General features: G+C 34.4%; 1 protein-coding gene and 1 long non-coding RNA gene across 3 annotated transcripts; one reads left to right on the forward strand and one right to left on the reverse strand.

Moving 5' to 3' along the window:
• Positions 1-1,032: 1,032 nt before the first annotated feature.
• Positions 1,033-5,332, reverse strand: LOC114721587 (dnaJ homolog subfamily B member 6-like). 2 transcript variants are annotated; one of them, XM_028907445.1, is made up of 7 exons: positions 4,883-5,332; positions 4,543-4,636; positions 4,321-4,388; positions 3,898-3,954; positions 3,085-3,091; positions 2,008-2,243; positions 1,033-1,488 (listed from the first exon to the last, which is right to left on the reverse strand). In XM_028907445.1, exons 1-7 carry the CDS (start codon positions 4,985-4,987, stop codon positions 1,240-1,242), a joined length of 816 nt encoding a protein of 271 aa, XP_028763278.1. In that variant the 5' UTR covers positions 4,988-5,332; the 3' UTR covers positions 1,033-1,239. The 2 variants fall into 2 exon arrangements, with proteins under 2 accessions (XP_028763278.1, XP_028763277.1); XM_028907444.1 differs by lacking the exon at positions 3,085-3,091 and having other exon boundaries at positions 1,033-1,484; positions 2,126-2,243.
• Positions 2,708-13,617, forward strand: LOC114721589 (uncharacterized). The gene is made up of 3 exons (XR_003738097.1): positions 2,708-2,925; positions 7,042-7,046; positions 13,607-13,617. It is a non-coding gene; the product is annotated as an uncharacterized LOC114721589 (long non-coding RNA).
• The last annotated feature ends 910 nt before the right edge of the window (positions 13,618-14,527 follow it).

A 14,527-nucleotide genomic window follows, 5' to 3' on the forward strand; every position in this document is an offset into this window, starting at 1 on the left:
TTTTAATATTACCTGAAAAGAAAGCACAACTTATAGGTAGGGACGTGAATGTAATAAAGAAAGGAACTAAATCCCATGTTGCCTGACCCTTCAAGTACCCCTAAGGTTATTCTCAATACAATTATCGGTTTCAATGATTCCCTTTTAAAGTTACGTCTCATAAGATATTAAACATATGGAAGAAATACACGCATTATCTAACACTCGCTTCTTTCAACATCCATTTTCTCCCACTTGGATTCTCCAATATCAGATCAATTGCTAACAAACATATAAGCACATGACAAAAGCGGCTTTCAAGCCAACCCATGATATAATCAACATTTAATTTTTATCCTAATTTTAAATATAAAACCTGAATAGTTCTAGAGAATACATTTAATTAACAAACATATTTTTAAAAAAACACTTTTGTTACAAAAATCTAATTTATTTAATTTTCTTAATCTACTCAAATTTATTAATTAAATTAGATGATCTGTGAACTTTTGTTGCTCTGTACGGTGCTTTCGGACTAATAAGTTTCATGTTATGTCAATTTAAACTTTGATGGTAGCAATAAATTTTTTGGTGGCAAAAATTAAAAATTTTATTAGTTAAAATTCTTTTAAATACTGCATTTAATAAGAATAAATTGATAAGGTTTTCGCGAAATAATTAGAAGTAACTTTCATATAAAATAAGTTGGGAACGGCGGAAGTGCCCGTTATATTCTTGGGAAGGAGTTCACATGTGGGGTCTGAGGCCACGTGTTGTGGGACCCTCCTCCATCGATTACAAAAAGAAGCCAGCCTCAATTTTCTCCAGTTTTCTTTCTTCACTACTTGCCATCGTCCCCACATTCCCTTTTTCCACAGCCACCAACCTCTTCCTCTCTCAATCTCTCTTTTCTCCCTTCACTTTCATTCTCGCAGTCCCATCACAAGTATCTCACTCCACATGCATGTATCCTCCCTCCTCTCGCTTCAACTCCACACAAAGAACCACTTTAACAAACAAAACATTTCTTAGTTCAACCTGCAAAGCAAGCCCTCAACTACAACACATATCGGCCGTTAAATTAAATTTTGATTTGATTCCAAGTTCCATCTTGAATCTAAAATGGCAGCAAGCAAAATGATTAAAAAAGACCGAGTCAACCCTCTCTCCAAGACTGGACAATTTTGTTGACGCCCCAACATTGTTAATAACTCTCTTCATATCAGTATTACATGTAGTCATTGTTGTGTTCCAGACAGATCAATCACAGTTCAGCTTTGAGAGAGTCAGGTTAAGAATATCAGTGAATCGTTCCAAAATCCCCAGATTGGTGAGAAGCATATGGCCAACGAGGTGGTGACTATGCCGAAATACCGGAGATGTCATTGGAGGAAACATCATGCCCAGATGCAACCTTTGTTTCCTACCATGTCTTCGCTTACTGCTACCTGTTCCTCGTACTCCTCCTCCTCCCCTCCCTTCTTTATGTCTTGTAGCCGATCCACCTGTCTTCATATCACCAACCAGTAAATATACTGGACCATTGCTATATATATACACACACAGATGTACAGACACTAAGGTTATTTTCAGGCGAAGAAGTGACTTGCGATATCTGATATAATGCAGCAGGCATAGAGATGATGAGATGAAAAAGCTTACCATTTAGACATACCTCAAAACACATAAATACTCCAACTTGTTTGGTTCCTCACCGGTAATGTTAGTTTACTAGAAACACCTTGGGTACAAGTTCAACATAAGAAAGAACACACAACTCACTTAGACTCTCTGGATGAAAAGATTCAAAACCACTAATCTATTAAGCCAAGGCTGCTGCCAATTTTGGGGGGTCACAACAATTCACATTCTCTCGATTAATATCCTCTATGTATATAACCAATGTAGAGATATGGTTCGAGAATTTTTCTTTTAGATAAAAACTAAGGCAAATCTCATTTCCCTAATCATTGATGTATCATGCAGTATGAAAGTGAACACTTAGAAAGGCATATATATATACACTAACCCTAGACAGAAGTCCTGGAAGGTGGCTTCAAAGTCAAGAGAATCCGCATTCTTCCCAACATTCATCTCCGAGGAATTGCGTTTGTTAGAAGTGGAAGTTTCAGAGTAAGTTACGTACGTAGATGATGCAGAACAAGAAGCAGCAGTGTGGGAGTCACTTCCAGAACATCCAATGTCACTTTGAAACATATCTTCAAACAGTTGTTGCAACTCCTCAAAGCTCTCTCCCCATTTTCCTGTCCATTCACACACACAAAACAATGTCACCAAAATGAGTACACACAAACGAACTCCATATGTTCCAAGCTTTACACATTAAGATCTGCACATTGACACCATAAAGTTGACAAACAAGCATGGCACGATTAATTTGGCAGCGAGAGTTTTTAATCAAGAAAGGCTTAAACCCAGAATATAATAACATAATCAAGAAAGTCTTTAATCTAGAAAGTTGATTGCAGGAACCACCCCTCAAGGCAACGGCCACCAACCGCAACCACAAGCACAGGACAACAAAGTACTTATCTTCATCTCTGAACTTAAGGCAACTACCTACCCTGTCCTGTTATACCTAACATCCCAAATAAACGACTCTCGCAAAGGCTCAATAGCCAAAACAGTCATAAGGATCAAAGCTTACGATGCAAATTACAATTTGTTTATTGTTGACCCTCACAAGTGAAGTATAATGGAATCATACCTAATACGTACGGACTGAGAAGACTGGGTAGGGCCTATGTTGAACAAAGAACATCTGCCTAACATGTTTACGAGAAATTTCAAAAAACCAGATTGGACAAGTCAGCAAATGGGGACAAGTTGTGGCGTGGCGCCAACATCCCATGTCTACCTGTGAACCAAACGGGGCCTTAAGTTTCAGCGTCAAAAACTGTCAGCGAAAGCTCAGGTTGCTCCCATGTGGGCCCCATATTATTCGCGCCGCACCGGCTACTGTTATCACAGATCGCATCGGAATCGGAAACCTGGGGACAAGAATGGCAGCACCATGGGACCCACCATTCCCATGGACCCGCGAATTCTGGCGCTGAATTTCCAGCTACAAACCCCAGAAGCTACCATTCTGCTCCCAGTGAAAACATAAAGGGTCGGCGTCCTAGTTGATCATGAAGCTTGTGTCTTTACACTTCTACCCCGGAATTTGTTAGTATTATTACCTAAAAAAATATTCTTTTTATGATTTACAACTTGGTTGAAGGAAATCATTGCCCGAAAGAAAACCCGTACCCTACTACTCCAACCATTTCACCTAGCAATTACTACTTACTTTTCAGTCTGAAAAACTGGATTAATGATGAAAAACAAAATGCAGGAAGTCAAAATCAATGGGGAGAAAATTTCAGAGAAAATGTAATTAATATAGGGAGAATTACAATGGGTTCCAAACAAAGAAAACAATTGAAAAACAAGTTTCAAAGTTCCAAAAGTTATCATTTTCTTATAAGACTTGTCATTAAGAATTGTTGGATTGTATTGGCACTTTTTGTAATTATTTTTTTTTGTAAGATTTAATTGTAATTCTCCTTAATATTCAGCCCATTTTGTTTTGACCTGACTAATATTCACTTCAACGAATTTACAGGATATTATCTCTCGAGCTAAAATTGCCGGGCCCCAGAAAAAGAACAGATCGACCTGTGACCCAGAGGTGGCCCATTTTCAATCTCGAGAGAACAAAAGGAGGAGGAATCTTTCAAGAAACGAAAGAAAAGCAGCACCAGCAACAACAACGTAGGATTTGACAAAAGTTAACCTCATGTTTATTAGTAGCTTTATCCACTAAACTAACCAAAGCAGGTAGGTCGATTTTCCAACATTTTACCTATCAAAATTAAACATTAAATACTGACTTTGAGTATAAGAATGACTCACATTTGGTTTTGTTTGGCTCATCATTGCTGCCATTTCGTTCAAGAAATCTCCCATCCCCTGCAAGAATTAGGAAAAACAGTTAAATATTAGTACAAAAAAGATGCTAGGCGACAGAAACGCCGATACAAACATCCATATGAAGAAGCTAAGCAGCCCACAAAGATTGAGAATCAATCATGCTGATTTCTATCTTGAAGGGAACAAAATAGAACCCAATAGAAACCCAGAAATAAGAAAATTTATCACTTAACAGAGAAAAGGGGGAAAATAGCTCAAAAACAGGGCAAGAATGACCAATAATAAAACCAGGGGGAAACTAAAAGGGGGGGGGGGGAAGAGGCACACTTCCTCTATTTTAAGTAAAAAGGACCAAATTTTTGTCTCAAAGAAACAGAGACCAGACGGGTCGGCCAAGAGACTTACAATGTCGTCGTCATCGCTGTCATAGACTCCTATGTCATACAAGAACCGCTTATTCGCATCAGATAAAACTGTGGGCGCAGAAAAGAAAAGAAAAAACAAAGTAAGAAGAGAGAACGAAAGTAGCATCTCGTGAATTACTTGTTTCGGTAAGAAGGATCCAATGAATCCACCTATCTATGGTCAAAAACTTATCAAAAAAAGAGAGAGAGAAGGAAAAATTACCGGAATAGGCTTGCTGAATTGCCTGGAATTTCTTCTTAGCTTCTTCCACGAACTTTGAATTCCCCGACGCTGAACAACGATCAGGGTGCCATTTCTATCCCATCAAACAAAATTATTTTTCTTACTACAACGTTCTAACAAACGCACATAATTCCTGGGACACATCTTATAATCCTTTTCCCATACCAGAGGAAAATGGACAGAGTGTTCCTCACGGAACAAAGATCACATGGCATTTCTCAATCTGAAGTAGGATGTTTCACAAGCTATGTTCTCGGAATCTTACAAACAGGGCAATTAAGAAAAAAGAAAGATGAACAGAGAGGCATTCAATTCTAACCATTGCGAGTTTCTTATAAGCATTTCTGAGCTCTGATTCTGTGCACTCCTTATCCAATCCCATAACCGCATAGAAGTCATTGCCTTTTTCTTCTCCATTCGCCATTGTCGTTCTCAACGATGAAATAGAAAAATTCAAACTTTCGCAAAGAGATGCTATAACGCAACGCCAACCAGACCCAATGAAATCCAGAAGCAACAATCAGACCCAGTTTTTCTCTTCTCTTTCGTGTCGACGAATTGACTCAACCAAACCCAACTAAACACAAACACCGTACAACAAGAAAAACTACCTTAAAAAAGGAAGGGAAACACACAACACAAGGATAATACTAGGATTTTTTTTTAATATTATTATGGTACTTGTTTGAGAATTGGGACACGGAACCTTAGCATTTTAGGTTCCGTGTAGTGAAAGGGGAAGAGGAGAGGAAAAGAGGAAGGAGAGGCTTTCCCGGAGAGATCACAAGCAGACCCTCCCCAACCTCCCTATGGCTCAAGAACACTCCAGAAACTGAGCAGTTTATATAGTTTTGATGTATTTTAATTAGTTTAATGTTGGTTTATTTAACGGTGAGATGGGGATTGACGGGGGTGAGAATATACGGACGAGATTGCACGGTGGGTTTAGATATTTTTGGTTGGTTGATTGTGGTGTGTCCAGAAGGTTCTGTTTTCACTGTGACAAAGTCCTTTTTGACGGCCTAGAGGGGGGAGTGGGGCCCACCGCAACATGGGGACTTATTTATAGCAGCTTTGAGAATTGATTGATCATTTCATGTTGTATTTTATTGTGATGGGCATAAAACCAGAGAAAAAGGTGTGGGACCCATGTCATTGGAAATGTGGTTCTAGTAGGGTATTTCTTTTTTCCCTACAGATTTTTTCAAGAGAAACATTTATATGATGTCATTTTATATTTTGTTTTATTATAATCATTTTTTATCAGACATAATTATTACTATAACTTTAATGTTAAGTCACTTCAAAAATGTTAAGTCACTGCAAACGGATTATGTCTGTTTAGAACAGCTTATAAATAGTTTTTTAATAATAATTTACAGAATATGAGATAAACATATATAAAAAATTTTATCTCGATTTACGTAAAACATATTTATAGGAAAATTTTAAGCCTTCCCAAACAAAATCTTAATCCATTGAGATATCTACTTAGTATAAAAACACTTTACGTACTTAACCTTTTGTATGCAGATTATTTGCTTTTCATCAAATCATTATAAGTGGGTTTAATTTTAGTTTTACAAAATAAAAATATCTAGTGGGTTGGCTTTTTTTTTTTTTCTTTCCTTTGATGATCACCATTTACCCTCGCGCGCACAAGCGCAACAAGTAAGTCAAGTGACTAAGTCAGTTTTTTGTCCTGAAGTCATACGAATGGTGTTGAAATGTATCAAATAGATTAAATCATGATGTATTTTCACTATTTTATATGACAAAAATGTTAAATCCTATAATGAGAAGTTATTAAAATAATTTTCAGTACATGACAAAATTTTATCTCAGAGTTGACTGGAGAAGAAGAATATGTAAATGATTGAGGTTCAATTTTGTCTCGCAAATTTTAACATGGCAGCTGCAAATGTCTGAAGTTTTTTTTTTTTTATAATCAATATGCCCTAAAGACCTTAAAATGGGAGCAACGTTGCTGTAGTTAACGGTTAATATTGATTGTTTAACTATTATAATGAATTTGTTTTTTTTAACATTTTCTAGATAATGTTAATTTAAAAAAAAACTTTCATTCTACAAAATTCAGTTGAGGCAAAAAAAAAAAAAATCTAAAAGAAGAGTCAAAAGTGAGGGGGAAAATTGCTTCAATTTTGAAGTGATTTTTAATAAAAAAATCCATTGGCATAAAAGTCATGCCAAATATCACCAATGCATGAAATAGCTTTGACATTTCTATCTGATTAACTTATTAACAAAAAGTTACTTAAACATAAATCACACTATGCTCGCCTTGGTATAGGAAAAAAATCACACTATATCAATTTATTTTTACCTCAATCTTACTTTACAAAAATTAGTTGACATAAAAGTTCCTTTTCTCCTAACATTATCAAACAACCTTTAATATCAATTTCCCTGACATAAAGGTGCGTCGGTTGATGATAAAAGGAGACTTTAATCTGTTAGTCTTTGTTGTATTCCTGTTTATTTCATATTATATATGATTATGTTCTTTTAAAATAAATTTTCTTTGTAAGCAATGTTTTTAGTGGACAAAAATTATTTATTTCTCTTAAAAACGTATTCATATTATAGCATCTAACAAGTTTTTTTTTTTATGGTTAATCACTCCTATATATATAAGTGTGATGTGCAGAAATTTTAATTAATTAATGAGAAAAAAGTTTATATTATATAACGATTATGGTTCTCTAATTTTCAATCGCTTCATTTTATAACATCTTTCACTCTTTAATTTTACTATCATTAATTGTTAACGGAAAATATTGATCATACAATTTTAAACAAGGATAAAAGATGTCAAATGCTGATTCAATCATTTTTATATTTTGAAATTAGAATGAGCCTGCGCAAAAATGAGTCCAAAAATAAAACTAACAAAATGAACTCAGTCCAACGGAATTTTCTTTGGATAAATCATATATGCAAATATACCGATATGTACAAACACACACACACACAGATGCATGCATGAGATGTATGTATTTATATTTATTTAAAATGAGGCTGCAGGCTGAGATAACATGGAAACTGATATTGAAAATGGATTTGTGGGACACAATATCCGACCAGAGGAGTTCATATCTGGTTCTCATTCTTCTTCTTCTTTCCTTCACTGCTTTACCATGCACCTCGCACGTGATTTCTAGGACCTCCAAGCCATATATCACGTGCCTCTATTCCTTTTCCCACCACTCATCTCTCTGTTTTTGAGATAGCGTTTAAATCACTTATAAGTATCATTTACATAGATCAAGACAAAACTTCTTAATATATTTATTATTCTGTAAATCATGATTAAAAAAATTATTTATAATTATTTTAAACGGACCATATATCACCACCTTATTTCTTTATTTTTCTTTTGGCACACAAGCAGGGGCAGTTTAATATAATTACTCGATCCGCGTTTGAATATCAAAATATAATATTTTATTCATTTTATTTTTAAATTTAATTATATATATATTTTGCTAGCATATAGATTCAGGAGGTGGGTTTTGTTGGGAGTGTTTGGAAATCGAAGATTTTCTTGATAAGACTTACCCATGCTGCTTTGGGAGTTCTTTCAGAAAGTCAATTGGTTTGAAACCGATGTCAAACGCCTCCCTCCCTAATTGCCAAAGAAGCACTAGATTTCATCTTCAAAAGTAAAATTAGTTTTTCTTTTTTAATTTGGATGAAACACTGAAGAGGCACAGAAGCCAATCTTGTCCGCGCAATTAATCATTTTATGGATTTTGGTGGAGACACAATGCATTGGGAGCGAAAGTGATCAGCATATATATGCTCTCCTCATATGACCCAAAGATATCCATGGGACCCTTTTTAATTTCATAATATATATTCTTCTTCCACCCTTTCACATATTATATATTTTCTGAATATCAACTTGCACACATATTGGCATATATTTCAAGATTTGATGTCCTTGTCAGTGATTATTTCATCTGTATATGCTCAGTCCAAAATCACCCATCAATGTATATCTATATAATCCATGAAAAAGACACTATTCACAAATTAAAAATGGTGCAACTCTTTTTTCCCCCCCTTACATGTTAAAAATTTTCTGTTCAGTTCGAAGTGATCCCCACAAGCACTAACAATTGCCCCTCAAATTCAAATTTAATTACATCAACTTTCATGTCAGAGCAAGTTTTTAAATTAAACAACTTTATTTTTCTATTTAATTAACGAAAAAATGGATCGTTTTAAGTTTGATTTTTTTCCATTTATTTTATTGTACAATTATCACTGCAAATCTAAAAAGTTAATCTTCTCTTTTGAAAGGAATGTGATGACAAGAGAGCCAAGTGTCCATAAATTTTCTATATACACACATATTACCATCTCCTGTGCTAAATCTAAAATCTATTTTTTAATGTAAACTATACTATAAGTTAAATTTTATATTTTGTATTGGAAGTAGTATTAAAAATGTGAGGGTAGATATTTATCATGAATTATCCAAATTTGTTGAAAAACAATTACAAAGGTGGATCCAGACGCAGCTGTATATTCTCAAAGTATGGTCCCATCATGACACAAACTTTAAACACATTTTCAAGTAAGCAGAAGAAACAATGCAAGTAGACATATACGAAAAAGAAGGCAACAAGTTGCGGCAGGAAATGGTTAAGTGTAAATATTCAAGGGTCAAGTGGCCTTAGTCTTCAGGGTCATATAATCCACTGTATCAGTTCATATATGTCTCTTTCAAGGTTGATCAACTTGATTGTACTTTAATTTTACCATTTTGGATCCGGCAAATTCTGATAACTTCTATATATGCTCATCATTTATGTTATTACATTATATGTGCAGTTATGCAAATATCAGACAAGCATTTGGCATCTAATTAAGTTCATTGGCGGGAAAACAATGGACCTGATATTGCCAGCAACATAAACAGTAATTTTGCTGTATGTTAATTATCCACAACCTGTCGTTTTCACGGAACAATCTTATCAAAAGTTCTGCTCCACTCAGTCTCCCTGAATTGAAAATATCTCTGCGATCTCTCAAATCATCCATACACACTCATCAACGTACACTAGAGACGTGAAGTGCAGAGAGCTGCACTAATATTCACAATCATGTAAAGTAACTCCTTAAATCCTATTTATAAATCATTTCAAATATATTTTATATATTTTAAAAAAATTTTAAACTATTAATTAATTTAATAATTAATAATTTAATAATTTTATTCCTATTAATATTCACCATACTTTATATAAACAAAATCAACATAATAATAAATAGAAAATAAAATTATATATTTATAAAAAAAATTTGTTATTATTTTATAAATAGGAAAAAATATTTTTTTCTCTATTTTATAAATAAGATCAGTGGAGTAGTATCTCTTAATTATTTTAGACCCCTGTGTTACGCAAACCATGGGCTAGCTATAAGTTCTTTTTTTTGAAAAAGGGCATTAATTAGTAAGGTCGTCGCACGGCGCAAGCTGGCTTTAATGACATTAATTAGCATAAATAAGAAAGTAGTCGTAGAAAGGAAAGGAAAGGAAAGAATAGAAAGTGGCTAAACAAGTTGCAGCATAAAATGGTAAACATTGAATGAAGGGTCAAGTGGCCTGTTAGTCTGACAGATAAAGGGTCCTGTAGTTACCTCGCTCCCATATCGATCACGTGTCCCCATCACACTTCAAATATATATATAATATATATATATAAAAAAAAAACCCAATAATTAAAACTCAACTTGCTTATGCCTGTGCTCGCTTTTGAGTTTTGGCTTCATGGTCCGACTAGCTCCGCTCAGTTGTATGTTGATAATGAATATTGTCCCACCCACGGTCAAGTGACCGGTTCTATCCATTCCTTTTACTAATACTCCTCCGATCCTAAATATAAGACCAATGACTTATGAAGAGATTAAGTTAAGTTGGTATTTATAATAATATCATTCTAAAACTTTGCTAATAAGTATATGGCTCACTATCATTATTAGAAGGATTATCTTGGTGAATAAAGTAACAAAATGGATTGGTCTTTATATTAGGATCAAATAAAAGTCAAACGGGGTCTTATAATAAGGACCGGAGGAGTATCTTTTATATTATGTATCACACTCTAAAATATTCATTTCATTTATGTGAATAATAATGGTATATTATTTTAATTAAAACTTCTTCCTTAATTTCTGCGTTGGCTCCATATCTATTTGATAACCGTACAGGAGACTGCTCTTTTTCGACTGCAAGCGAAAGCGATTAATTATTTATGGGGAGGAAGCTTGTGGCTCTGTCATTTTCAGTGAAGGAAAAAGATCTGCTCGGCGTGAATGAAAAACCAGAGTAGAGATCAAATTTAAGATGACGCATGAGAAACGTCATGAGGAATTTTGTATGAAGGTCCCAATCGAAGCCATCCGGGCGTTCGGGAAACAAAACTGGAAACGACGCCGTTTCGTGATGACCAGACGATCTGGGGGCCCAAGAATAGGCACATGGGGCAATCGAACTTCTCATGTGGGCGCGTAAATGGGCTCGGGCTATTAGCTATTCATTTCTTCGCAAAAATCATGGGGTTTTTTTTTTTGGGGGCCAACATCGTGTTGTTCATTCTAAACGCTATGCAAAACCACAGCACATGATTGTAATTTTTAAAAAAAAGAAATATAACTCAAATTTTATTTTTCGGATATATTTTTCCAAGGGAAAAAAAACCCCTCCGGTGGGGGATTGCAATATCAGGCGGTGGTTTGTTTCGTTCGTTTTACTTTCTTAGGGGTTAAACTAAAAGTAAAAACAGTAGCCAGTCTGTTAATTTGATGGCCACGCAATCTCTTTGTTTAAGGAACCAAACGTGTCAGTCGATCTACAGATATATTATTAATTAATACTCCTCCGGTTCTTAATATAAAACCTAATTATTTAGTTGATTTTGATTCTAAATATAAAACCTATTTCTCATATTTATTAATGTTTCCTAAATTACTCCTATAGATACTCTTGCAATCATAATCAAGTAGAAGAAGGAATGAGATATTAAGAAAGATGATTATAATGTTTTAGAAAAAAACATGTTATATTTCTTATAATTAACTAACTTATCTAATTTTCTTAATGTAATCAAATTAGTTAAATAGGCTTTATATTAAGGATCGGAAGAGTATTAATAAAAACACTTGTCAAACCATTTTGACAAACACAAACTAGGTAAAAATTGAACACTATCAACCAGGCCTTGTTCTATATATATAAATGAATGCTATAAGAAAACACGAAGGAATTTCTGAAATTAATTTTGTGCATAACACGAAATAAATTTCAAATGCGCATCATATAATATGTTTTGGCCGTCCCCATTTCGTACGGCAAGTTCGACTTAGATGCGACAGAACCATAGTCGAAATAGCATGGAGGGTCAGTCAAATTCATGAGGTCAACCTCAGACGGGAAAAAAACAAGAAGAACATCAAAGATAGACGACACTAATTCCCCAACTCTTCAAGAACAACCCAACATGTCCAACTTTACCGTCACAACGTAATGTCCATGTTCTCTCACACGCACTTATATATATATATAGATATGGAAGTTGTGTGTGTTGATGTTGAAGACGATGGGAATGAGAGGAGGGAGTAATAAGCTGAAGGCAATGAAATGGATGGGTTGGAATTATAAGGGATTGGTAGGGTCAAAAATGGGAAGAAAAGGTTACGTACCAGTGAGGGTTGGAATGGATGAAGAAAGCAGTCGGAGATTTGTGGTTCATAGGAAGGTTCTCAGGGACGAGCGTTTCTGTGAGCTGCTCTTTAAATCAGCCGAGGAATTAGGGTTTCGCAATGATGGAGTTCTCAGAATCCTATACGAACCCTGCGATTTTGAACGCTGCATCCTCAATTCTTCCAATCACAACCTACCAGAATCGGTAACGTGAGACGAAAGTATCATCATTTCCTCCGTAAATTCAGACTCCTCAACTTCATGTTCAGTTAGTGTCGTTTCTATTTCTTTTCTGATTCATCTCTTTCCCGTCGCAGCCAGCCGTATTTTCATCGTGACTTGACCTGGATTTCTATTATATTCTTATTGCAAATGGATTTCATAAATTGTTAGTGTGTGTATCTTTATCAGGCACAGATTCAGACTTCAGAGCTGTCATTTCTTTATCTTATTTCTTACTTGATTAGCTTGCTCTTGCTGATAAATTTTGTTATGCTGTTTTATTTATATGTATATTATTTGGTTCAAGTTTTACTCTATTATTCTCCCTCATTCTAGACTTTGATCGTGTTGATTTTCAAGTTTAAAATTATGCCAAAATTAACTGAATGAAGAATTAACATAACGTAAAATCAATAACAAATCGCAAAATTCTGTAAATACTAATACTACGAGTCCGAGAAAATCATGCTTAATTCGGATTTTTAGAAATTCGATGAAACCAAAGCTGCTTATGCAATTAGGATAAGCTCTAATCACAATGGGTTTTCTTGCAAGTTCATGTGGGTGAAGAGAGGGGGCCTAGGCCCAAGCATGACATTTGGTCTGACCTCAAGGAAACTATCTTTCCACTGGCCCACTATTAACCTTTTTGGGTACAAGGCCCACTAATAATCTTGGACTCGTCCTCAGTGCATTTGTGTATATATATATGTTGAACACTGCAGGTCCCATCAACAGGTAATCAATTTTGTATTCTTTGTTACCCGAGTTCTTATTTTCTTTTGAAAAATTAAAAAACCTTTCGGATATTAAAGTTAAATTCTCTTCACTGAGTATATAATAAAATATATCTCAAATAGAAGAAAAATTGAAATTGACTTTATATGCAGTCGACTGCTCTTTCTTTGCTCTCTCTCTCTCTCTCCCCCGCCTCCCTTCCACCTGTGTATTTAATATGTATTCACTTTAAACTAAAACTAAAAATTAAATACGCGATCCCAATCTCCATCAACGTTTGTCTTCTCATAGATATGACCACGTCACACCAACCATATAAACTTACAAGTTACAATTCAAACTGCGGGCGAGGCCCCAGGTTTTTTCCATACCAAACGATAATACTGCTGTATTTCTATCATATTAGAACAATTCTGCTCCCAGCTTTTGAATATTTGTTTTAAAAAAATTTTCTTAAATTATTAAAATCATTATGGGGACGTTGTGGATATTAACTTTAAATATTAAAAAACCTAACCACCGAATCTTATCTCACGAATCACGAGCTGATGAGAGGACCAACTTGACTGATATGTTTTCAGTTTTTTTTAAAAAACATAAAATTATGGAATAATTATTCCCCGAAAGATTAAAGAGTTTTCAAAATTAATCTCAAAGAGAGCTTTTCACAGTGCTCCTTCCTCGAAAATTTTCAGACTTTTATAAAGGCGAGTCATTTGTAAACAACAATATTAAATTTAATATTTACTCCAAAAATTCAGTGGAAAAGAAAAAGAAAAATCCCAAAAAAATGACTGTTAAATTTTAAAATTTTAAATCAGTATTAGTTACTATACTCGTTAAAAAAAACTATATTTTTATCATAATTCCTGATTTGAAATTTTAAAACTCAACAATCATTTTTTTAAGGAATTTTTCTTTAAAAAAAAAACCCTATCCGTTGTTATTGACTTATATATTTCCCTTAATTTTCCTTCTGATTGCCACTTGGTATTACGTGCAGAAGTACAGTCATGTACGGATAATATACTAGCTAGTCCCATACATCTGAATATTGATTATGATTAATAAATTAAATAATCACGTGTGCAGTTTTAAATGAATGAAGTGGGCAACAATTAGTAGTGGATTAAATAATAATTGTTGGTCCACATATAATCTAAATCAAAATGTCTTGGCAGAAACAACACTAAAATTGATGACGTCTCATTAGTGGTGCCTTTCATTCCTAACCACAAATCCATTTGTTTTGTCTACTAAGTAATTTCTTCA

Source organism: Neltuma alba, unplaced genomic scaffold (genome assembly GCF_004799145.2).
Source record: "Neltuma alba isolate B1F8T4 unplaced genomic scaffold, ASM479914v2 tig00012047_pilon, whole genome shotgun sequence".
NCBI lineage: Eukaryota > Viridiplantae > Streptophyta > Magnoliopsida > Fabales > Fabaceae > Neltuma > Neltuma alba.